General features: G+C 51.9%; 2 protein-coding genes across 3 annotated transcripts in view; one reads left to right on the top strand and one right to left on the bottom strand.

The window, feature by feature from the left end:
• CDK5RAP1 (CDK5 regulatory subunit associated protein 1) overlaps positions 1-6,943 on the top strand; it is a 7,388-nt gene extending 445 nt beyond the window's left edge. The window contains exons 2-15 of the mRNA XM_019622105.1: positions 7-31; positions 579-682; positions 1,138-1,172; positions 1,731-1,831; positions 1,998-2,208; positions 3,014-3,134; positions 3,419-3,649; positions 3,907-4,004; positions 4,118-4,173; positions 4,290-4,420; positions 5,110-5,259; positions 5,949-6,089; positions 6,260-6,341; positions 6,591-6,943. Of these exons, the coding sequence (XP_019477650.1) occupies positions 7-31; positions 579-682; positions 1,138-1,172; positions 1,731-1,831; positions 1,998-2,208; positions 3,014-3,134; positions 3,419-3,649; positions 3,907-4,004; positions 4,118-4,173; positions 4,290-4,420; positions 5,110-5,259; positions 5,949-6,089; positions 6,260-6,340 (1,485 nt within the window). The 3' untranslated portion in view covers position 6,341; positions 6,591-6,943. The remainder of the gene's footprint in view (positions 1-6; positions 32-578; positions 683-1,137; positions 1,173-1,730; positions 1,832-1,997; positions 2,209-3,013; positions 3,135-3,418; positions 3,650-3,906; positions 4,005-4,117; positions 4,174-4,289; positions 4,421-5,109; positions 5,260-5,948; positions 6,090-6,259; positions 6,342-6,590) is intronic.
• Positions 6,944-14,914: 7,971 nt separating this feature from the next.
• LOC100546372 (BPI fold-containing family B member 4-like) lies at positions 14,915-23,134 on the bottom strand. 2 transcript variants are annotated; one of them, XM_031556577.1, is made up of 16 exons: positions 22,797-23,134; positions 22,031-22,213; positions 21,068-21,536; positions 20,610-20,714; positions 20,384-20,527; positions 19,931-19,991; positions 19,764-19,824; positions 19,506-19,597; positions 18,971-19,183; positions 18,695-18,748; positions 18,106-18,276; positions 17,941-18,008; positions 17,798-17,840; positions 17,239-17,302; positions 17,044-17,120; positions 14,915-16,965 (listed from the first exon to the last, which is right to left on the bottom strand). In XM_031556577.1, exons 2-16 carry the CDS (start codon positions 22,137-22,139, stop codon positions 16,942-16,944), a joined length of 1,755 nt encoding a protein of 584 aa, XP_031412437.1. In that variant the 5' UTR covers positions 22,140-22,213; positions 22,797-23,134; the 3' UTR covers positions 14,915-16,941. The 2 variants fall into 2 exon arrangements, with proteins under 2 accessions (XP_031412437.1, XP_031412436.1); XM_031556576.1 differs by lacking the exon at positions 22,797-23,134 and having other exon boundaries at positions 22,031-22,473.
• Positions 23,135-23,146: the final 12 nt, after the last annotated feature.

Genomic DNA, 23,146 nt, shown 5'->3' with positions numbered 1-23,146 from the left:
GGGCAGGGCTCTACCTCCGGTCTCGGGAAAGGTCGGTGTGCCACTCTATTGCCCTAGCCGAGCCTAGCCCAGCCCAGCCACGAGCGCTCCTGGAGCTCACGGTGCCTGCAGGCGAAGCGGAGCGGGGCTGTGGGGGTTTGGGCTCAGAGTGGTTCTGGTAGTATGAAAAGTCCAGCCCGGCGGCCTCCTCCTCCCTGCTGTGTTTCCCTGCGGTCTCTCCCTGCTGCCTGCAGGGCTGTGCCCAGCTCCGGGCTGCAGTGCCCAGAGGAGAGGAGGCTTGCATTGCCCGCAGTGCCTTGTGGCAGTACTCACTGCTTCTTTGCAAGCCGCAGTCCAGCCCTGCAGTATTGCAGTGATGCGCTTTGAGGCACTCAGGTTTCCCAGTGCCACTAAGGGCCTGTCTGTATTTTTGGCTTGCTCTTTTTCCCCATTTCAGGGAATGTACTTCTTATGCAGCTTTCCTGAATTTCTTCTTTTGTGGAATTGATGCTTCCTTCCTATGGAAAAAGTCACAGAAACAGCTTGTAGATGAGAGAGATTCACAGCAGTGTTGTATCATCCCTGTGTCTTTATTGCAGTGTACCTGGAGACCTATGGCTGCCAGATGAATGTCAATGACACAGAGATTGCTTGGGCTATCCTGCAGAAGAGCGGCTACACCAGGACAAAGGAAGCAGATGAGGTGAGGTGCTTTGGCAGCTATGTGTAAGGAAGGCCTGAGAAGGCTTCACTCTATGGTCAGGTCCCAGGTTTTATTGTGAGTTATGGTCACACAGGGCAGTGGGATTTTTGCAGTCTAAATTCTGTGCAGGAGAGAAAGCTACTTAACAAGCGTGCTAAAAGGCTGTGGGTTGTTTTCAGTCTTTTAAACCGCTGGGTTCTCTCAGTTGGAGAGTAGATTGGGCACAGCAGGGTGCTCCTGACTCATCTCGGGTTTACTTCTGCTATTCAGATGAAGGCTTTGCTGAGTTTTCTTGTGACTTTGTTCTTTGAAATCCCCTGAGCATTTAGGCAGATCTTTTTCTTTGAGTTAAGTGATTTTTATACTCTGCCTCTTCAGGTTATATGTGCAGGGCATTAGTACTTATCATTTGGCTTTTACAAATTCTCCTTCCTTTTATGTGATCTTCAATCTAGGCGGATGTGATTCTACTTGTGACCTGTTCTGTTAGGTAAGGAAACTTTTGTCATTGCTATTTTTTGGTAGCTCTTAAGGAATTACAATTTGAAAACCAAGGCAAGAAGTGAGTTACATGATGAAAACAGCATACAGATGTGAAACAGTTTTGTTTAGAGTAGAGCTAGCTGATGTTACAACATATAGCACGAATTGTGTAATTGATTACAGTATAGTGAGAAAAACTCTTTGGTGGTGTGTGCTATCTATACATTTCATGAGCAGTTAGAGATCCACACACATTTGTGCTTGTATGATTTTTTGTTTTGGTCTCCTATTGAAGTGACTGTAGTAGGAGTATAAGGTCTGTCCTGTTGGAAAATACATTTAGGGTTGATTTGGGATATAAATATATAAGGAACTTTGTTTTTCTCTGTGTGCTGTCACCTGCAACGTAGCTCCTATTTGTTGGTGAAGTCCTACTTTTTCTCTGTATGATCTGAGTTGTCAGTCCCTGAGGTATTTCTACACTGTAGATGCTCTCAAGCAGCTCTGAGTTGGAGAACTGTTAAAGTGCAGTAACGGGAATAAGTCCTGCTGTTCTGGTTTCCAGGGACAAGGCTGAGCAGGCTATCTGGAACCGCCTGCAGCACCTCAAGGCTCTGAAGGCCCGGCGGCGCCAGGCGTGCTTGCCTCTCCGCATTGGGATTCTAGGTATGAGGTGGGGTAATGCAGCAGCAGGGAGCGCAGGCTGGTGTGCCATATCCCATCATACCGCGTTTCCTCTTCCTTCTGATAGAGTCAAGCCTTTTCTGCTGGGAGAGAGAAGCTAGGGAAAGGGTGCAGAGTGCTCACAAGAATCCTTTTCCTTTGGTGGCAGGATGCATGGCTGAGAGGCTTAAGGAGGAGATTCTTCATAGAGAGAAGCTGGTCGATATTGTGGCGGGTCCTGATGCATATCGGGACCTTCCCCGGCTGCTGGCCGTGGCTCAATCTGGGCAGCAAGCTGCTAATGTCCTGTTATCACTAGATGAGACTTATGCAGATATTCTGCCTGTTCAGACTAGCGCAGGTGGCAAAACAGCATTTGTGTAAGTACCTTTTTTTCTGTGTGTATTTCTGTCATTCTGGTTTGGAAATGTTGCTGTGCTGAGCAGTCATGTCTGTGACAGCAGCTACCCGAGAGAGGCAATGCCTGGCTGCACTCACGCCCCCAGCCCAGAGGCACCAGCCTACCAGACTGTGTTTGCTGTCTTTTTGCTTCTGACTGAGTGCTGGAGAGTCTGACCCGTGCTCTGGCTGGCTGCAGGCTTCTCTTGCTGTCCTCTGAGAATGCTGCTTGTTTAAGCACGGTGCCGCAGAAAGTGATTTCTGTCCCACTGATGTCTGTGCCTGTCAAGTCTGTGCCTTCTGTTATCTCCTTCCTTTTGTTGTATCCTTTCTTCTAATCCTCCATGCACTGTAATTTTTGTTGGTTTTATTTCCATTTTATAATTTTATTTCCATTTTATAATAAGATTCCTAAGTAAGGAAGTCAAATTCTGCTAGGTGTGACCTTAGCGCACAGAGGAATAGTTTTCACCCTGTGCAGGTGCAGAGTGCAGAAGGATCCTGCCTCACTGCCAGATTGCAGTGCAAGTCTATGTCAGATCAGTTGCTTTCTGGGTTAGTTGTTTGGAAATGTGCACGGAAAATTATGAAGTGTTAGCTAGGGGCAAGCAGAAGTCAGCTCTAATTGGAATGATGTGTAAGAGAAAGCTGCAGTGCTGTGTGCGCTGCAGACAAGTGAGTTGGCTGATGGTAGCAGTGCTGGAACAGGTCAAAGCAGGGCAGGACTGAGCACAGATGATTCTTGCAGAGTGATCATGGTGTGACCTGTGCTTCACCTCCCGGCAGATCCATCATGCGGGGCTGTGACAACATGTGCAGCTATTGCATTGTGCCCTTCACACGTGGCCGTGAGAGGAGCCGCCCCATCGCGTCCATCCTGCAGGAGGTGAAGATACTCTCAGATCAGGTAGGGCAGAGCCTGCTTCCACCTGTCCCAAATGATGTGCAGGGTCTCAGTGAATGTTCAGTGATAGCTTTGACCAATGACACAGCCTTCATTTCTGGAGATGAGATTGCTTTGAAGTTCCACCAGTTGCTATTTCGTTCCCCTTGTAATATTCTGAGACACACAGGGAAGAGAAAGTTCCCTTCGGAGACTTCTCGAAGTAAAAGTGGAGCCATGGCTGCCATTGCAGCTTAGCCATCCTGTTTGGATCATATTTTTTCTTTTCTCTCTGTTTATCTTTGTAGGGGGTGAAAGAAGTGACCCTTTTGGGTCAGAATGTCAACAGCTTTCGGGACATGTCTGAGGTGCAGTTTCAGTCAGCTGCTGCCCCAGTCCTCAGTCGTGGCTTTAGCACTGTCTACAAAGCTAAACCAGGAGGCTTGCGTTTTGCACATCTTCTAGACCAGGTCTCTAGAATTGATCCAGAAATGAGGATTCGTTTCACTTCTCCACACCCCAAGGATTTTCCTGATGAGGCAAGTATGAAATAAACACCTGGACCTCTATATCTCACAGGCAACAGCTGTGAAATGTTAGGTGTGGGTTGTGTTTCCTTCCCTGAGGTAACAAAGAATCACAGGATAGGAGCTTAGGAAAGGGAATGTGTATGCTAAAGCTGGCAGTTTTTCAGTCTGCTGTCTTTTATCTGGGGAAGACTCTTTCCTTTAGCATTCTGGTAGAGCTCAGCTATCTGTGATGTTGTGTCCTGAATGTGCCTGAATACACCTCACAGGTCCTGCAGCTTATCCAGGAGCGGCACAACATCTGCAAACAACTTCACCTCCCAGCCCAGAGTGGAAGCACTCGAGTCCTGGAAGCCATGCGACGAGGGTGAGCGATGGCTATGGGGAGCCCTATGCCCTGCTGCCTGATTTATGGTGCTGGTTTCTCCTCATCAATCTCAGAGTTTTCTGATCAACAAATCCTTGTGTTGTTCATCGCAGATACACGAGAGAAGCATACTTAGAGCTCGTACAGCATGTGCGCAACAGCATTCCAGGTAGGGACTTCCTTTAGCTTGATCTGAGCTCAGTACAGCTGTGTCTTGCTGACCTTTCTTGAATGAAGTGTTCCTGTCTTCCTTGAGTGAAGTGTAAATCTGCATCTCTGTGACAGGAGTGAGTTTAAGCAGTGATTTCATTGCTGGTTTCTGTGGGGAGACAGAAGAAGATCACCAGCAGACTGTGTCCTTGCTGCGGGAAGTCCGCTACAACGTAGGCTTCCTCTTTGCTTACAGCATGAGGCAGGTGAGTGCAAGATCTAATGGAAAAGAGTCTTTTCTCTGGGCATCTCCTCTTAACTCCTTAAGTGTTATTTCTCACAGTAAGACAGTAGCAGAAAATAATACCTAAAAGCGTGGTATCTTGGCAAACCTTTTTTGCTTGCATGCAGCATTTCAAGTGTATATGGTGCTGCAAGAGCCATCTTTATGCCAGAAAAGCTTCCAGTTCTCCTGTGCAAGCGTCAGGGTTGATTACTGATAGGGCAGCCTGGTTTTGCAGGTCCTAGAGTGACTGCAACAAAGCAGCCATGTTGGCATTGAGCTGGCTGCAGGTCCATCTTTTTTTTGCTGCTGAAAAGTTGTGCTGATGTAGCTGGACTTGAGCCCAGCTATAAAGACTTTTTGTCAATCAAGTCTGGAGAGAACTGATGTATTTTCAGAAGGTATTTCAAGGAGAAAAGTTTGACAGTTGACAGGTTTTTGTTAGAATGCTCCCCAAAGTGTAAGCTGTTGATGGGGGAAGAGGACAGAAGATTGGGAAACGTTAAGAAAAAAGGATTGTGGATCTTTTATCACAGTGAGAGTAGAGGTGCTAGAATCCATTTCCTGTCCTTGTAAACAGTCAGGCAATGCACATATCTCAGATAGGAGCTGCAGTACTTCTGCTTCACACAGCCTCAAATACTCTTATGTCAAAAACTCTGTTGTTTACAGAAAACTCGGGCGTATCACCGGCTGCAGGATGACGTGCCTGCAGATGTAAAACGGAGGCGACTGGAGGAGCTCATCACTGTCTTTCGAGAGGAGGCTGCAAGGGCAAATGAGGCAATGGTGGGCCAGTCCCAGCTGGTGCTAGTGGAGGGGGTGAGCGTGCTTGTAAGAGTTGTATTTCTGCCCTCATGTTGTCCAAGAGGCCCTTAGGCTGTACACTGCAGTCGTCACCTCTGCCTTCACTTCTTGCCTTTCCCCACACAATCCTGATCTTTGAGGTCCCTTCCAACCTAATACATTCTATGATACTCCAAGACAATGCATTCAGCTTGATTTTTACACAGCACTCAGCTGAGCACAAAGTGGTGCCAAGTAAAGTTGCAGTTCCTCTTGTTTTGGGCTTCAGTGACTGCTTCTTAAAAACCTCGGTCTGAATATTGGGAAACTCTCCATAGTTGGGATGTTGTACAGCAGTCTGTGAAGAGATAACTGGATGAAGCTGAAGTGATTTATTATGGCTTGGTGCAAGGCACAAACAGGTTGGATCTTTCATACATTTGTGAAGGTGAGGCTGCTTTCTCAAGGACTGGTGGTCCTAGAAAGGAATGGGATAGGTTAAAGAGATGTCTGTCTAAACATGGAATGAGTGTAGGCTTTCACACATTGCCTTTAGTGTGTCTCTCAACAGCAACTCTGTCCGTAGGGCTTTGTTATGTGGCATGCTCCATCATGTGGAATTTGGATTTTTGTACTGACATTGGTGCTCAGTTCCTGATGCAATAGAGCCCAGGAATTAGTCAAAGCTATTGCCATGCCAGTAATGTTTTCTGTTCTCCTTCCAGCCCAGCAAGCGCTCTGCCTCTGAATTGTGTGGGAGGAATGATGGCAACATTAAGGTGATCTTCCCTGATGCTGACACAGAGGATGCTGGGGGCTGCAAGGCTCTGGTCAGAGCCCAGCCTGGGGACTATGTTTTGGTGAAGGTGACCTGCCTGTAATTCTTGTTTCCTTAGGCTCTTTTTCTTTTTTTTTTTTCTTCTTTTTTTCTGCACATTGCTGTTTCCTACAGCAGCTATTGCCCGGAGAGCCTAAAATTAGAATGGATCCTCCTCAGCCTTTTTATTCCTGAGGAATGTTATTCTATTTCTTTCAGGTAACCTCTGCCAGCTCTCAGACCTTGAAGGGAATTCTGCTTTGTCGTACCACCCTCTCCCGCTCTGCAGCTTGTCACTGAGGTATCCCTGCTGCCAGTGGGCAGAAGTAGCTCATTTTCTCTATAAAGAAACAAGAAATTTGGTTAAGTGGAGATGGGGAAAAAATCAGAATCTATTTATTTATTTATTTTTACATAATTGGGTCTGTCTCCCATTTGGCAACAGTATGCCCCTTCTAAATCCGTGCAAGTTTATGGACTGGGATGGAAGCTGTGCATTCAAGTGCCAAACCCCAATACTGTGTGATTTGGTGCTTTCACTTGCTGCCAGGCCTGGCTCACCTTTGCAGTGCTGCAGGTTTGTCTTCTGATCGCGTCCTCTAATGCAGCCCAGCCCTGAGAACTTTGTCTGCAGAGCAGGTCATTGCTCCTAGCCCAGCTGAATTTGGGAGCTGCGAAGGCTGATAGCACCTGGAAAACAAAACTCCAGTAACTTCCAGAGGATCACAGGAGAACTGCCAAAGGAGACAGGCTACTTGAAGAACAGGATAAGATTGTGATGAATTCTTTCCAAATAATGATAAGCTCCTCAATTGCAAAATACTTGGGAAGTAAGACCCTCAGCTGTGCCTATATGATGGAATGTAGCACCAAAGTGTGGAATATAAAATGTTTTTTAATGAACATGAGTGATGCTTATTTTGTTTTTTTGGGGGTGGGGGGGCTGAGGGAATACAGTTTTGCCTTTGCTCTGGGATTGCTTGGTTTTTTGTTAGACGAGATTTCCCTGTTTCCACACCTAAGGGAATGAATGCATGGGAAGAACTGTCTTCCAGCTGAGGGTTCTCTCACTAGCCTGTTAAATCTTTAACTACAGCTTTATACTCATTTTCTGTGGTAAGTCTTTCCTTTTGCTTTGGAAGAGGAAAGAAATTGTGCCAATTTAAAAGGCCGATAACTTTGTAAGTACATCTTACAGTTGCTTGTTTTTATCAGAGCCTGCAGTTAGCTGTGGCTGCATTGTGTCATATTGCAGCCTGGTCTGCTAGATTAAAACAAATGCCTGTAACCTGCACTTGTAAGCAAAGTCTCCTCTGAGGTTTGAGGAAAAAATCACACCTTTCAGTGTTGATTATTGTGTTACTAAAAGAAATCATTGTAAAAAGCTCTATCCAGAGAGATTTGGAAGGAAGAGTCGACCAACGCTCCATAGAGGAAGTCCCTACATGAACTTACAGAATTTTAAAGCAAGCATGAAACCATTTTGCTGGAGAGCTGAGCAGGAGAGAAGGCTTTACCTGGGATATAATTGTATCTCTTTGAAAACAGCGTGGTTCAATGAATATTTGTTAGGCCTTAGCTTAAGAAACATGTTTTTTTTTATGAACTCAGAGCTGAGTCTCATCTGCACAGTCAGCCCTGATGGGTGGGTTTTGAGGTGCAGAGAAATACTGTCATTCTGCCCTACCTCCAACTGAGAAAGAGTCTTAGGCCCAGCAGAGGCCCAGAGGCAGCAAGAGGCTGTTGGGCTTGAAATTCCAAAGGAGGAGCAGGGTGTAAACACACCATCTCCCAGCTGTGACAATAGTAACCCATTCTTGCTAATAAAAGCCACCGGGTAAGTGGCCCAGTTTTCACTGCCCTGTGGCATCTCTTTCAACTCATGCTCTCCCATGCATCTTGAAGCTATGGCCAAAGCCTGTGCACTGAAAAGGACTGACTGCTGCCTTTCACAGCTCGTTTCCACCTGTCCCTGTGTTCCATAGAAGCACCTATTCCCAGGTGAGAAATGCAGACCTGAGTGTGCTCTCCCCACTCCTGCCAGCCAGATTTGAGGCCAGCTGTGGTCGTTTTACAATCATTATTTTAAGAGTGAGAGACTAATGAGGAGGAGAGCTGGGTTTTACATTTTGATGAGAAGGTGATAACGCTCACTGCACAGACTCCCCAGGGAGCCATAGTGCTTACCATTTACCTCGCCTCCTTAGTTTTTATAGGCCTCGGGAATGAAGGCTGGGGTTTTAAGGCAGCAAAGCATCCATTAAGAAGCACTTACAGTGACCTTGGAGGCAGAGTTAAGTCATTTGACACTGCCTGAAAGCAGGAACGTCCCCCCACCCCTTCGCTCTGGGGCTGGAAGGCACACGAGATGATTTGCTCCTCGAGTCTGGCTGTTGGGAGCATCGAGCTCCCGTCTCTTTCTGTGTCCTGCTGGCCTAGGCTGCCCTCTCGGGGCTTCCTGCTGCTCAGCCTGTCCCGGAGCCTCAGCACTTGCTGCAGGGTCCCCCCGGGGAGTGAAAACAAAGCTTCTGTACATCTGTGGGGCTGGAGGAGCCCCAGTGACACGTGCACATCTCTTTGGTTCTGATGAGGTGCTTGGTGGGTAAGTTTCCAAGCGCAGCCCACAGTGCTGGGCTGATATTTGCATTCAAGCTTCAGCCATGCCCTGAGGCAGCTCCCAACACTGCATTTCACAGCACGAAACCACACGCTTTCTGCTTGCAGAGTGTTGCAGTTGGGCGAGGTGGATGAGAGCATGAGCACCCAGCAAATGTTACAGCACTGCAGGAAGGGCACAGCCAACAAAAGGGTTTGTGTTCTCCGGACCCACATCACAGCAGCCCCAGGAACAAACCTGGGGCCCGGAGTCCTGCAGCTTCTCCATTGTGAGCAATTTATCTCCTGTGCTGACAGCTCGCTATTGACTCCCCGTCCTCCTGAAGAGGAGCTGTCCTGCTTCATCAGCTTTAAATTAGTTTTATCTTTAGACTTTCCTGTTAATAAGCTCTTGTCGCGGTGTCATTATTTGATATCTATTTTCTGATGTTCTTTGTTAATGGCTCTGTATCTTCCCACACTTTTTCCCTCCTGGCCACGCTGTTTGATCTCTGGACGTGCACAGGGCAGCCCAGTGCTCACGGACCAGTGCACCCCAATGCAGGTGGCTGTGTATCTGCACAGAGTGGGTCTGGAATGCTGGCAGCCCTTTGGGTTTGGGAAAAAAAGAGGTACGTGTACCTGTGGTTTGAGGTCTTGTTGTGCAGCAAAGGGACTGGGACCTGGAGCTCCCGCTCAGCGTGCTCACAGCTCAGGGCTCCCCTGCTCACAGTTCTCATGTTAATGGGGACAAGAAGGGCGCCTGGTTCCTTGTCAGAAAACCCCGATATGAGAACCAACTGCTGCACAGTGGCATTGCTAATGAAGCTATCAGGGTGCTTCAGGGCTGCTCGTGTTCGGTGTTACGTCTGCTATCTGCAAAGTCAGGTCACGGGGAGAATTAGCTGCCCAACCCCTGTTGTTGACTTGCATGCAGAAATTACACAGCAAAGTGCCACCAACTGCAAGATCTGTCATTTGCAGCAGTGCCTACAGCACTGTTTTTAGGCTGATTAATATTCAGAGCACTGCTGTGAAAATGAAAAGCCAGACAGAATGGTCCTCCTCCCCTTTCTGCATCCATGAAGATGCCAAGGGGAATGGCTGAGGCGAGGAAACAAACGCAGCATTCACTTTCTGTTGAGCTGATAGGGGTCGTGTGAACCTAAAAGAGGTACTCATCTTCTGCAGGTTGTTTCCCTAGGACCTGTGAGCACAGCACCCCAAGGCATTGCTCACAGCAGTGAGTTCCATCTCTCCCCTGCTCCGCAACCCCGTCCCTGAGCTGTCGAGGGACCCCAGCCCCACGGGTACCTAATTTAGCAGAAAAAAACTGTTTTTCTATCATCAGAAATGATTCATGTGGGACTCGTTGGGCCAGCAGCAGTTGGGGCTTTGGGGACCTGGAGCACCAGGTCGAGTGGGATCAGGTCAGTGCTTCAGGGTCATGGGGTGGCTGTGATGGGAGGGGGCACAGCTGTACCCGAGGCCTTTCATTGCAGCCCCTCCTGCTGTGCCCCACAGCCCCCAGTGGGGGTCTGGGTGTCCTGCCCCCTCCCGCAGCATTAGTTTGTGTTCAAGCATTGCTAGTTTGCTGGTGGGAGACGGGAATAAAAGAACCTCGGGGACAGGGGCAGAATACATCTGCATACATACAAAAGAGGGGAAAGTTTATTCCCCTCATTGACCGCATTTCTGCAGCTCTGCACTGACTGCACGGTACTCCGGGAGCTGAGAGGAGAGGCGAGTAGCAAAACCCTCACAAATTCAAAGCTCCTTTGGAAAGAACCCAAACCACGTGCTGAATGCAGATGAGGAAAAGTCCTTTTTATTACGAGGAGCAGCAGAGGGGTGCAGGTCAGCCTCACCCACAGCGCAGCACCTTGGAGCCTACAGAGCAGGGGAGCATCCACCTACTGCCCACTGCTGGGGTCAATACCTGCAGCTGGGAGAGAGAATCGTGGTCAGAGCCCCCCTGGCCCCATGAGCCCCCCAGCCCTGCTGTGCTCTGCCCGTGCCCGGCTCTGTGGGCTGAGCTGATTTGTTGCCCTGAGGAATTAGGCCCTGGGGAAGCTGGGACAGCTTCCAACTCTGCCTTCCTTCCTCTCTATATTAACTTCGCCTGCATATGAAGCTGAAAGCTCTTCCAATCACCTCTGCAAATATTAATTAATCCTCACAGCATCCCGAGAACCATTATTCACTCCCACTAGGTAAATATTATGAGATCCTTTTATAAGAGGTGAAGCGCCTTTCCCAGGGCTGTACAAAGCAGCAGTGTGCAGAACTCATCACCTCCTGCTGCTCACATCCTCCTGCCCCCCTGTTCTTTATCCCTCTATCCCCATCCCTATGTCCCTCTGTCTGTCTGTCCCCATGTCCCCATCCCAATGTCCCTCATCTCCATGTTCCCCTGTCCCCGTGGCCCCCTCTGCACTCACTGCGCAGCAGCCAATCGATGAACACTGCTGGGAACGGGGAATTCTGCAACAAACGAGGAGAGCTGTGAGTGGAGGAAGGTGGGGAAATGACAGGGGTGAGATGTGGCCAAACCCACAGCCTGAAACACAAGTGGGGCTGTACCTGCAGGTTCAGATCCAAGGAGTTTTCTGAGGTCACTGGCAAGCTGGAGAGTGCAGAGTGGATCTTCCCAAGGAGACCAAAAGGGACAACGCCTGCAGAAAGCAAAGGGATGGGAGGAGAGGCAGAGCCCAGGGCTGGCAGCAGGGCCATGTCCTGCCCTGAGCTCTCACTGCCCCGTGCCTGGGAATGCATCCCTGAGTGGAGTGTCCCAGTGCCAAGAGGAAAACGCTCTTGTCTTTCTGAGGTCTCATACACTTTAGGGTCCACAGGCACTGAAAGCCATTGGCCTGGTGATGTCTGCTGGATGGCACAGCCCACAGGGAATGTTTTGGGTAATAGTGAAAACTTTCCATGGGCTACACATCTGCTGCTCTATGAGTTCATGTGGGCACATTGACAACTTACGGTTGAGAAACTGCAGCTCGGTGTTGATGATGCTGAACCAAGCGTTCACTAATGGGCAAAACTGCAACGGCACAACAAGAGGAACAACCTCAGTGAGGTATGGCAGCTGTAGTAACATCTCAGCGCCATCATCTGGGTCTCACAGACTTCAAATGAAGACGGAACAATCCGCTCCTGGAGCATCGTTTCCTCCGCGGAAAAAGAACACTATAAATTGTTCAGCCCTCTTCTCCGAACAGCCCAGATCCCATTTAGCAGAATAACAGATTTTCCAGCCAGCACCTTTTTCCTAAGTGAGGCTGTCACTTCTGTTTACTGCACCTTCTCCGTGCGAGAAGGCATTTCGCCAAGCAATCGGTTACAAATTATCCCGTAACGCTGCATGATGGAATTTGAATTACTTCTAACAAATAAATCCTGACCGTGAGGAAGATCAAGGAAGGCTGCAGAATTCAGTTATAGGGCGTGGGCGTGCGTCTGTGCATGCACATACATATGAGGATATGGATATGTAAATCTCCTGCGCAGCGATGGGAAAGAGCGGTGATTTCATTTAAGCTGCGCCTTCTGACGGCGATGGAATTTCATGCACTCACCACCATAGGGAGGATAGAGCGGAGAGAAGAGTTCAGCAAACCGCTCACCACGTTGGTGAGGAGCCTGGAGGGAGAAAAAGGCGGGGATGGAGCTGTCACTGCCTGTTCTCAGAAGGCAGACAGGGCTGAAACGCTTCGCTGGGGCTGATGCTGGGAGCTTCCACCGCCTCCACGATAGCAAAGGATGCTGCGAGCCCACAGCTCCCCCAGGCTTTGACAGGAGCTATCGGCACTCGGGGCTCTTTGTATCTGCTCAGCATCATCTGACCCTTAACATCTAAATCTGTACCCACTGCAAACATTCCAGAGCTCACCCGTGGCAAAGGGCTGACCCACGGCACAGAGCTGACCCACACCTCATCCCGCCCATTATTTTAACTATTTCCATGTGCACATCACAGCATCCCATCTCCTTACACAGATTCCTCAGAAAAGTGGCTTTTCTGTGAGCAGAACCCCGTGGTCTCCTGATGGCTGAACCTTCAGCTCCCATTCACCCTGCCCACTGGCCAAGGGAGCCATCCTGCCCTGGGGAGCATGGGCAGCTCTGGCTGAGCCCCATATGAAGGAGGGAGAGCCTTGTGTGTCTGTCCTTGCAGATCACCCTGGGGATTCTAACTGAGAAGCTGCACAGCACCACAAAACAACACAGCAGCAGCGAATGTGGCACCCACCCCTTCCGCAGGGTGACCTTAAAGCCTCCGAGCAGGTTTCTGCAATCCTTCATCACCAGCCTGAGGTCACCCGGGCTGTCTTGTGTCAGCGCAATGTGGGACGTGATGTTTGTTTCCAGCAAAGATCCGCTCAGAAAGAGAAATATTCTGTAAAGTGAGAAGAGACCCATTGCGGCTCTGAAGGTGATGGAAGAGACCAAAGCCCAACGAAGCTGCAAATCTGAAATCGTAGCAGATCCACGGCTCTATTTGATGCACAGCTTCCTAACAAATAACATCTGCAGACACTTCTGCAGCCCCCATTCCTCTGCTGTGTCCCACTCACCCCGGCAGGCTGACCTTCAGCCTTGAATACAGATTCAGAACCAGCTCGCCCCCAGGCAGCACCTTCCATGTCACACGGGCTCTCTCCAGGTTCAGTACCTTCAGCCTGCCAGGAAGCAGAAGCCCGTGAGCTGGGAGCCAGGCACAAGTCCTGCAGCCCCTGGACCAGCTCCCTGTGTGGGTATTCCCAGTTGAAATGTGCAAGTGGGAAAGGGGCACTGTGGTGTTAAACCCCCAGGCTCACCTGAGCTGTCACCAGGTCACAAAGTCAGTGTAGGGACCAAAGCTCTGCTGTGAGCACCACTGCTGTGCATCTGCTCCCACTCACCAGGCAAAGCGCTGCGATGGCTGAGAGACAGCAGCACTGCTCCCTCCTTGTCCCAGCAGTGCTCCGAGCCCTCCTTGTCCCAGCAGTCCTTCTTGCCCCAGGAGCCCATCCAGCCCAAGCAGACTTCCATTGCCCCCTTGGCCAAGCAGCCCCGTGCCAAGCAGACCCTTCTCTCCAAGGACGCCACTGCCAAGGAGTCCTTCCCCACCGAGGAGCCCCGTGCCGAGCAGACCGCTGCCACCAGGCTGTCCTCCTGCAATAGTCAGACTGTGTCACTGTGCCAAATTGGCTGCCAGGAGCCCTCCTCCCACAGGTGTATGCACACTGCAGATCTGCCTCACTCAGCAGCCCTGTGCCAAGGAGCCCCGCGCTCTGGGGTTCACCTTCAGTGCCTTCGCTGCCATCCGTGCTTGGGCTCTTCCTGCCCAGGAGCCCAGTGCCCAGCAGCCCACCTTCCCCAAGGAGGCCGGTGCCCAGCAGACCTCCTGCAGCAAGCAATCCCAATTACCAAGCAGACTTTCACTGCTGGAAAGAATTTCACTGAGGAGGAAATTGGTTTCAGGGACTCTAGGGGCAGGAGGACCCATCTCCCTTGTGCAGGAATATCCACTCCAGGTGAAGCTGATGTCCTGCATCAGACAAAGCTGTACCTCTGGCAGGTCTGTGCCAGGCACTCGCTGCTGACAACACCACCACTGCCAGCCATGGGCTCATACTGCTCATCTGTTACTGAGCAAATACACCATCCCAACCCATCCTCCGTCCTACCGCAGCTCGTGCTGCTTGAGTGGTGCTGGCCTTTCATTCTGACCATGTAGGACGGCACATCTATCCTTATTAGCTAATGCCCTTTTACAAATGGGGTGAGCCCTGCCAGCAGCCCAATGTGGGCAGTTTGGCGTTGCCAAGGCCCTGCAGCCTCCAAAGCCAAAGGTGTCATCATCAGCTCTGTGGGAGATCCTCTGGGCACGGGCAGCTCAACAGAGGAAAGAGGGATCGATGCTCTGTGCTGGGTGCTTTGTCCTCCAGAAGGGGAGACACCAGGGCACTTGCTGGGGGCGGGCAGAGCCCCCTGTATGGTTCCCCCCATGAGCAGCCACCCCCAAGGTCCCCCCCAGCTGCTGAAACATGGCGATGCAGCACCAACACTTCATGACACAACACACCCGCACCATAGGGACAGAACCCTGAGCTCACCATTCGAGGGCTGCGCAGGGCTGGAGCCCAGGATGCTCCCCAAGCTGAAAAGCCCCCAGCAGGGGGGTAGGAGGCCTCCAAGAAGGGTGAGACACCAGAGCGTCCACATCTCCATCCCAGCACCTGCCAAGAGACTGCGTCACTGAGACATGGCCCTGTGCCCATCGCTCCACAGCCCCAGCACCAGGGACCGCCATGCCCCATCCCACTGCTGTCAGATGGTTCCTGAAGCAGGGACATCTCACACCAGGGATCATCCCCATGCCTGGCACAGAGCATCCACGCAGGGAGGCTGCAGGGAGAAGAATGGCGCTGTGGAGAGAGCAGGAGAAGAGGCGGAGGACCTTGGAGCGAGGAGATGGATCGCTTCAACCTGCTCCGGAATGGCCCTGAAATGAGAGCAGTTAAAGGGGCACAGCCAGATAAAAAATGGTACGTGTCAAAGCTGTGTCCTTCTGCACCTTGTGGAGAGCACCTTGCGGTATTAAAGCTCAAAGCGCAGCCAAAATCAGCTTCACTTCCCCGTGGCCGGGCTGTTTGTTTTTCCCACTTTGCTCCACTCATCCTTTAAGCGCTCATTCTGCCGTGTCGGAGCTGCCCACCTCTCCATGGGTCACCCAGTGGGACTTCCCTGTGCCACTCCTCAGGCTGCCACATTGTGGTTGCTGAGGAGGAAGAAAGGTGCCAGTGAAGCAGCGCTGTGGTCTGCAATCCACCAACACCCACATTTGTCCCAGCAGCATCTCCTCGATGAAAGACAGCACTGGATCTGCATATTGCAGCGCATCAGCACTGAGAAATAACGTTATTTAGGTCACTCGGAACAACTTCTTTACCTGCTCCAGATACGTTTTAACAATCCCTCTATGACAGATCTTGGCACAATTAAATCAGACTTTAATTCACCAGTCTGCCTTCTGCATTTCCCTTTGATCAGCACGTAATGATGCACCGCTCCTGCAGCTGTGATTATTGAGCAGAGGAGAAAGATAGAGGCTGGAGCTGCTTCGATTGAGAGCGGTGTCAAATAAAATCAGCGGGATTTGTCGGAGGGTCCCTGCAGGACGTGTGCAGCATGGTAAGAGGATGCCAGAACAGTTTCAGGTCTTTAAAAAGAGCTCTTAGAGAGAATGCGTGCGACAGCAGGGAAATATCCGTGCAGGTGTCAGCCATGCCCACCTGGCTGGTGGCACTCACACCGGAGCGGAGCATCTCCCACGTGCAGAATGTTGGTACAGTTTAGCAGACAGCTGAGATTAGATCTGAGATGCTGAGAATTGTTCTGCATCCCGGGCAACAGGAACAATTAAAGAGCCCCGCTTATTTCTTCCAGCTCGGCCAGAGTAATAAACTTAACAGCACAAAAATAAACGCGGGATTTGACAAGGAAGAGCTCTGCTGGCTTTAAAAATTAATTTTCATCAATGATTCAATGCTGCTGCAGAAATCAAAGGAAACGAACGCCGTTAGGGCTCATACACCCAGAGGTGCTGCCAGCACTGAGTGCCCGTGTCTGCACACAGCAGGAGGAGGGCTGCCCCCGGCAAGCACACCGTGCATGGCAGCTGAGCCAGGCTGATCAAAAGAGGTTGTTGCCAACCAGAGGGTGTGTGGGTTTGTGCACTGCTTGGGCAGAACCACGCGCTACCAGAGGTGAGCAGGAGGTGGCTGTGCCCCAAAGGGAGATCTGGGCGGTTTGGGGAGGTTTGAGAGGGAACTAAGAAGGGAAAAAGAATGGGAAAGATGGCAGGAAAAGCCCATGCCAGCTTTGGGGGGTTGTCAGGGAGGACTGGGGCTGGCAGAGCACACAGGCTGGAAGGCAGCAGTGTGAGAGCAGTCCCAGTGTGCTCCCTGCAGCCCAGCAGCGCTCAGTGGCTTCCCCAGAAGTGAGGCAGTGCTGTAGGCAGATGAGGAGGTTTTACACGGACCGGTTGGGATGGGGTCACATACATCATGGGTAACATGCCCACATGAGAATGCAGAGCCCACTGCATCCTGCTGAGCATCTGCAAAAGGAAGAGTCTAGAACAAAACATTCAGAGGCAACGACCACCAGTGTTTCCTTCTCTATTCAAAGCTACAAAGGGCAGACGTGATGTTTCTGTGCCAGCTGGTTTGCTGGCATTGGCGTGGAGGAAAGTGCTGGTGGGCAGCATCAGGCTGGGCTCCCATCCGGGGGGCAGCTGGGCAATGAGTGGCTCACACCGACAGCACGAGGAGGTCCTGGTGGGGCAGAGGGCTCGGTGTGATGTGGGGTGGCCCCATGCCTGAGGAGGAGGGGTGCTGCAGGGCAGTGCTCACCTCGATGACGTGGATGTCAGCGTTGGTGAAGTCGATGTTCAGCAGGCGTGGGAGTGGCACCCCATGGCCCAGCACAGCTGTGGGACAGCAGCATGGTTGTAGCATAGCCCTGCCTGCACCCTTCTCCTGCGCCCCCCGACCAGCACTGTGTGCCTCAGCTCCCCGGAGGTGGATGAGGCACCAAAGCTTTCTCACCATTCAGGGCAGGCAGGAAGGCAGTATCAAAGACCTTGTTGATCAGCGTCTCCAGCAGCGAGATCTACAACAAGGAGAGGGGTCCCTCATACCTCACCCTATCCTTGGGGTGTAGGGACACTGCTGCTCCAGCTCTACAACCAATTCATGCAAACTGCTTACAAACTGGAGGTGCAAACTGAGCAATGCAGTCCCTGCACCATGCTAAGGCTCCCTCAGCTCTGGTACCAAACCCACAGTGCTGCAGTGATGCCAACTGCTTTGGGGATCCCAACTTTGCTTGCATGCGCCCCAACACCAACTAGTGCCAATGAGTGGGATGGTTCCCATGTCCCATTGCTATCTTTCACCACACAGATCTATGGTCTTTTTCTCCTAAAGATTGCTCATGGATCATCCATGGAGCAAATGCATCTGCAGAGGTGAAAGAAAGGTCCTATTAAAAATGCAACACAAATGACACTGCATAATTGGCCCTTAATTCTCCCAGCCAATCCCTATCGGCACTTTGCTCTCTGTGGTAGATGTCACACGTTGCTGAGGCTGCTCGTGTTCTTACATCAAAATCACCAATGGATGAAGACACCAAGGAGAGCTCAGTTCTGCAGAAGAAAGCAGAGGCAAAGTGAAGAGCGGAGGCCCATCCTACCATCACATCCCACCCCACACCAGCAGGAACAGAGACAGAAAACAGCGTCTTACTTCTCAAGGCTGGCGCTGATCTTCAGTTTGTTGGCCTCGACAGCAAACTGAGCCAGCAAGGACGCATCCTGCAGCCAGGGGACAGGTGTGGGTTGGCCATGCAGGAGGCAGCTGCCCGCTGCTGTGCTCCAACACATCTTGGCACAGCTGCCCCTCTGTACGTACAATATTCAGAAGGCAGAGAAACTTCTGCACGTCAGCTGAGTGGATGGTCACCACCTCTGCCGTAGCCTTGAGCTGGATGGCAGCTTTATCTTTCTTTAAGGTCACCACGGGTGCTTTGGGAACTGTGATTTTCAGCAGCAACTCACACGGCTCAGGGTATGACTTAAGAACCTGCAGCATCCGGGGGCAGAAAGCCTGTGGTGACCAAGCAGAGCGAGCAAACTGGGAGCAATAGAGTAAGGATGGGGCCAGCTGCCTGCTGGGCAGCATCTGCTGCTCTCGGGGATGGATTTGCTCCTGCGCTGCTCCAGCTCAAGGATGTTCACCACTGAACTCAAGCCAGGTAGAAGCTCAGCCACTGGGGTGCCCCAAACCCTGCTGGGAATGTCTGGTCCTGGCTGTGGGGCTCTGCAAGGGGCTTTGGTGACGGGGGAGGTGCAGGGGACAAGGTGACAAACCCAGCTACAGCCTGCTGTGGTTTCGGAACAAAGTCAAAGCTCTTCCATCAGACACATGAGATGATGAAGTAGGGGCTGCCCTGTCTCTGGGTACTGGGATGTTTGCAGTGTGTGGTGGAACCAGGACTCACCACAGGAACCAGGGCTCCAAGAGTCGACGTTGTCAGCGGTGGAAGCTCAGGAAACTGTCACAGACAAAGGGGGAAATGTTGCATAGGTGCGTGCTGGTTTTCAGCAGAGATCTCCTACACTGTCCGAGTGATACACAAAGAGTACATGGCCCATCGCTCTCAGAGATCAGAGATCCTGATAAACAGTGACAAGCTGCTACAGCTCTGCAAATCGAGAGCAGTTTGCTGAAAACCTGAGCTTTCTGAATGTCAGAAGCAGGCAGTTCCAGTGCTCACCATGGCGTTAGAGATGTCCAGGTCCAGGGCTCCTTCCTTCTGCAGGGCAGCCAGCACCAAGCTGAGGAAGTTCACAGATAGGCCCAGCTGGGAGGAGCTGGTGTCCGGCATCGGTGGCAGAGGCGGCATGGGGACCCGTGGAGGTGTGGGGACACTTTCTGGTCTTCCCAGTGGGTAGTCGAGCAGACCTCCTGCTACTCGTCCGACCACAGTCTGCAGTTACAGGAAAGGAAGCACGAGGCAAAAGGTTGCAGCAGTTTGCAATATTTGCCTTTACGGTTAACTTCAATCCCATGGATGTGAAATCACCGCACGCATGGCCAAGTCAGATCCCATTGCATTTCCTTCTCCAGAAGCTCATGAAACGTGAACCCCGTGATGATAGCAGTGTAGGAGCAGGGCATAGAGCCAGAAACTTCTGTGATCCTTTCACAGCCCCCTCAGGTCTGACGTGTGTGAGCACAAGCACAGCCCAGGAGATATAGCCAAACCCCCTGAGATATCAAGGAGCAGAAGGAGAAGGTGCAAGACTTACATTCAAGTCTACCTCAAGGAACTGGCCGGTCACCAGCGGCAGGCTGGACACGGTGTACTGGATACTGCCCAGTAAGCCCAGTGGCACCAGTGCTGGTGGAAGGGATGTAGTTCAGTGGCACTGCAGCTCTGCAGCACAGAGCAGCTTCTGCCTGGATCTGAGAGCTCAACGCTGCTGGCGGAGGGGCTGCAGCATCACAGCCTCAATGCACCCAGTAAGACCCAAGGGAAAGGCAGGGTGGGGGGCTCCACTACTTACAGTTGACCAGCCCCAGCTGATCATTGACAAGTCCCAGGGCAACATCAAGTACTGGGCAGAGCTGCAGGGGGATGAGCTGCTTAGAGCTGGGCACAGCCCTACAGCCCTGCATCAGGTGTACCAACTGGCTATGGCTTGGTACCATGAAGTTTTTCCTTCCATCTTACCAGATTAGGAAGAAGCCTATTCAGGACACCAGCCAATAAATTATCCACAACTGGGAGCAGACTGTGGAAAAACAAAGGATCTCCATAGTTAAAAAAAAACAAAAAAAAGTCTGCTGCAAGGTAAATGAGTTTTAAACAATTCCCTGCGAAATGAGTGTAGAGCAGACCTTCTGGAGAAAGGCAATTGCAGCAGCAAAGTGCACTGTGTATGCTTGGATTTTGCATGAGATAAGTCTAATTGGCATCCCAAAATAGCCAATAGTAGGAAATTTAGTGCTGCCTTTTATCTGCTGGTATATAGGCTCTTTAAATGAGCAGCAGCAGCCTCAGCCCGAGAGCTTTTTGTGCTTCACGTGACAAATGGTTACACCTCAGAGGGCCCCACGCAATCTCGGGTGGAAGGATCTCAAAAACAGCACAAGGGACAGAAATGTCCCTCAGAATGTCACGCACCCTCTCAGCAGTCTGACTTTAATGTCTCCGAGGAGCGTGTTGCATTTTTCCACCACCAGTTTGGGGTAGCCGGTGCCGTCCATGGTCAGTCGGACCTGCGAGGTGATGTTCACTTCCACGGCGATGTCCAGCAGACCCAGGAGGCTGTGAGGGGGAGCAGGAGCAGCTCAGCCCTCCATCCCCTGGCAACCAGGCTCGCAGGGCAGTGGGGCACAGCCAGACCCACCTTCTGCCATTGAGGGCCACCCGCGTGTAGAGATTGAGGTGGAGGCCGATGCCGGGCAGGAGCTGCAGGGACACCCTGGGCAGGGTCAGCTCCACGATCCTCAGCCTGCGTGGACAGCAAGGGGACCCCATTTTCTCAGCTCTTTTCCTTTATCAGAATCTGTGCTCTGGCTGCCTTATGATTGCTTGTCCTTGTGCTTCTGCTAGGCTTCAAGAGTTAAAGCAGGAAATCCGACAGCCCAGCAGCGAGTTGGAAGCAGTGCTGATGCACGGCTCCGAGCTCCCCCTATGGGAAGCAGCTCCAGGCTCCAAGCCCTTGCACCTCTGAGAGGTCCTTATGCAGCCTCAATGCCAACCCAGGGGCCTCAAAGGCAGCACAACATTGAACCATCACCACCCAACCACACCTGAGCTTCTGCACCCAACAGCACTCAGAGCTCTGCCAGGAGCCGCACTTACCCCGTGAGCCCCTGCACTGTGCTGAGCAGGCCTCCGTCCCCAAGGACACCCAGCAAGCCTCCTCCGAGGAGCCTAGCTGTGCCAGAGGGGCCTCCATCACCCAGCAGAGCCCCCTGCCCCTCTGCTGCATCCACAGGAAGGGACCCCCTGGGGACAGGCCAGCTTCTGGGAGCGGGACGGCTGTGGGAGCTCACCCAGGAAGCATCCCCATTGCCACGGAGACCACCACCTGCATCGCGCCCTCCACCAAGGAGATCAGCACCAGCACCAGCACCTCCACCCAGCAGGCCACCCGTCAGCCCCCCAAGCAGCCCCCCGCCGCCACCCAGCAGGCCGCCAAGCAGCCCCCCGCCACCCAGGAGGCCCCCTCCATGGCCATCCTGCAGTGCTCTGCTTCCATCCATCCTGCTGAAGGGCAGATCTCCGAGGGCTCCTTGGACTGCGCTGCGTTGCAGAGAACCTGCAAGAGCTGGAGAGCCACACTGGGATGAGCACACAGGGTCTTGGTGTGAGTCATGGTTTGTGCTCTCCATCCTGATCACTGCCTGCATCAGTACTGTGGTGTTTGTGCCCAGCCCAGGAAAAGGGCTCAGGTACCACGTAGATGCCGGGGCAGGAGCACAGTGCCCAGGGGAATGTGGAGGTGGGACAGCGAGGGGCCTGGCATAGTGGCAGCGTCTGGCATGGTAGCAAACACTTAGGCAAAGGGCTCACACCTCTGCAGAGGAGCAGCCCACAGGAGGTGCAGCCCCTAGAGAAGCAGCATCAGTGCTTTGTCCTTGTCAAATAGTAGCCCTTCTGGAAGACTGACTACTTGAAATTTCCGAAAGACTCAGGATTCAATCTGAGGAGGAGGTATGCATGCAATCCTCAGGCTCTTTCAGCCCAGTGCTAACCCCCTCCCTGTCCAGCCTCGCTGGGCTGCACAGCACCTCAAACCCAGGATCCTGCTATCACACTCACCATCACTCAGAACACCTTTGTTGAGGCGGAGAACAGCATCTGTTGGCAGCTGGCTCAGGGCTGGGGACAGCAGGGCACAGAGCACAGCGATGCTCAGAGCTGTCAGCATGGTGTCCTCTGGTGTGGCAGGATGGGGAAGCAGGGAACAGCTCGCACTGCTGGCACCGAGACACCAACAGCAACCTGGGGAGGGAAACTGGGAGGAGAGGAACCCCTGAGGGATTCTGAGCAAGGCACACATTTTTCAGTGAATAGCAAATCTGAGCTTTAGGAGAATCAAAAGCCTTCGTGTGTTTGAGCCCCATACAGCAAACAGATTCGAATGCACGTGAAAAAGGGTATAAAGAGGGAGGGCACCCGTAGGCACGTCTGCAGGCAGGATTGCTGCACAGCCACTACACCTGTGTGCTTGCTGCCACTCACACGCAGCCAAGCAATGCGCTCCTTTCCATCTCCGGTCGCTGTGACATGATTTCAAACTTGCAGTTCAAAATCATTACTCATAACCCAGAGATTGCTCTGAGCTTCCCCTGCTGACCCCCACTCCATGTGCAAACTGATCGCACTGCGACACAGTTTGCACTGCAATACAGCCTTTCAGCTCTACTTTGTATCTGCTTGTTGAGTTTTCAGCTGAACCAGAATCACTTACCTACATTTCTGCCATGACTGGTAGCTTCCTCGTGTTTGTGTTGTTTTTCTCACTCATCAGAGCACAGCATAAGGCAGGTGGTAAAGATCTGCACCCCAGCTGCACCACCGTTACCTGGTCCTCTCCCGTCTCCAGTCCTGCTCCACTCCTGGCCTGGGGGGGACCTTGCAGCTCAGCCACCTGTCACCTCCTCCCTGTGAGGTACAGGGGGGTTCTTACATAGCAAAACTGATGCAGGGATGCCTAGAGTTATATAAAGGTGGACCGGTGGGTTGAGCCCATCCAGGAGCATTTGTGGTTTTCCTATATTCCAGTATAAACAAGGATTTGTGCGCTGGTGCTGAGTGTTGTGCAATAGGTCACCGGATCCCCCTTATCGGCAGTGCTGTTTGCCAGAGGAAGGGACAAAATCCCGGAACCTCAGGAGCACAAAGCTGCCACCAGGCCCACAGGAGATGCTGGAA

Source organism: Meleagris gallopavo, chromosome 22 (assembly GCF_000146605.3).
Source record: "Meleagris gallopavo isolate NT-WF06-2002-E0010 breed Aviagen turkey brand Nicholas breeding stock chromosome 22, Turkey_5.1, whole genome shotgun sequence".
Taxonomy (NCBI): Eukaryota; Metazoa; Chordata; class Aves; order Galliformes; family Phasianidae; genus Meleagris; species Meleagris gallopavo.
Note: the sequence above shows the minus strand (reverse complement) of the source record. Positions and strands in the feature narration are given on the sequence as shown.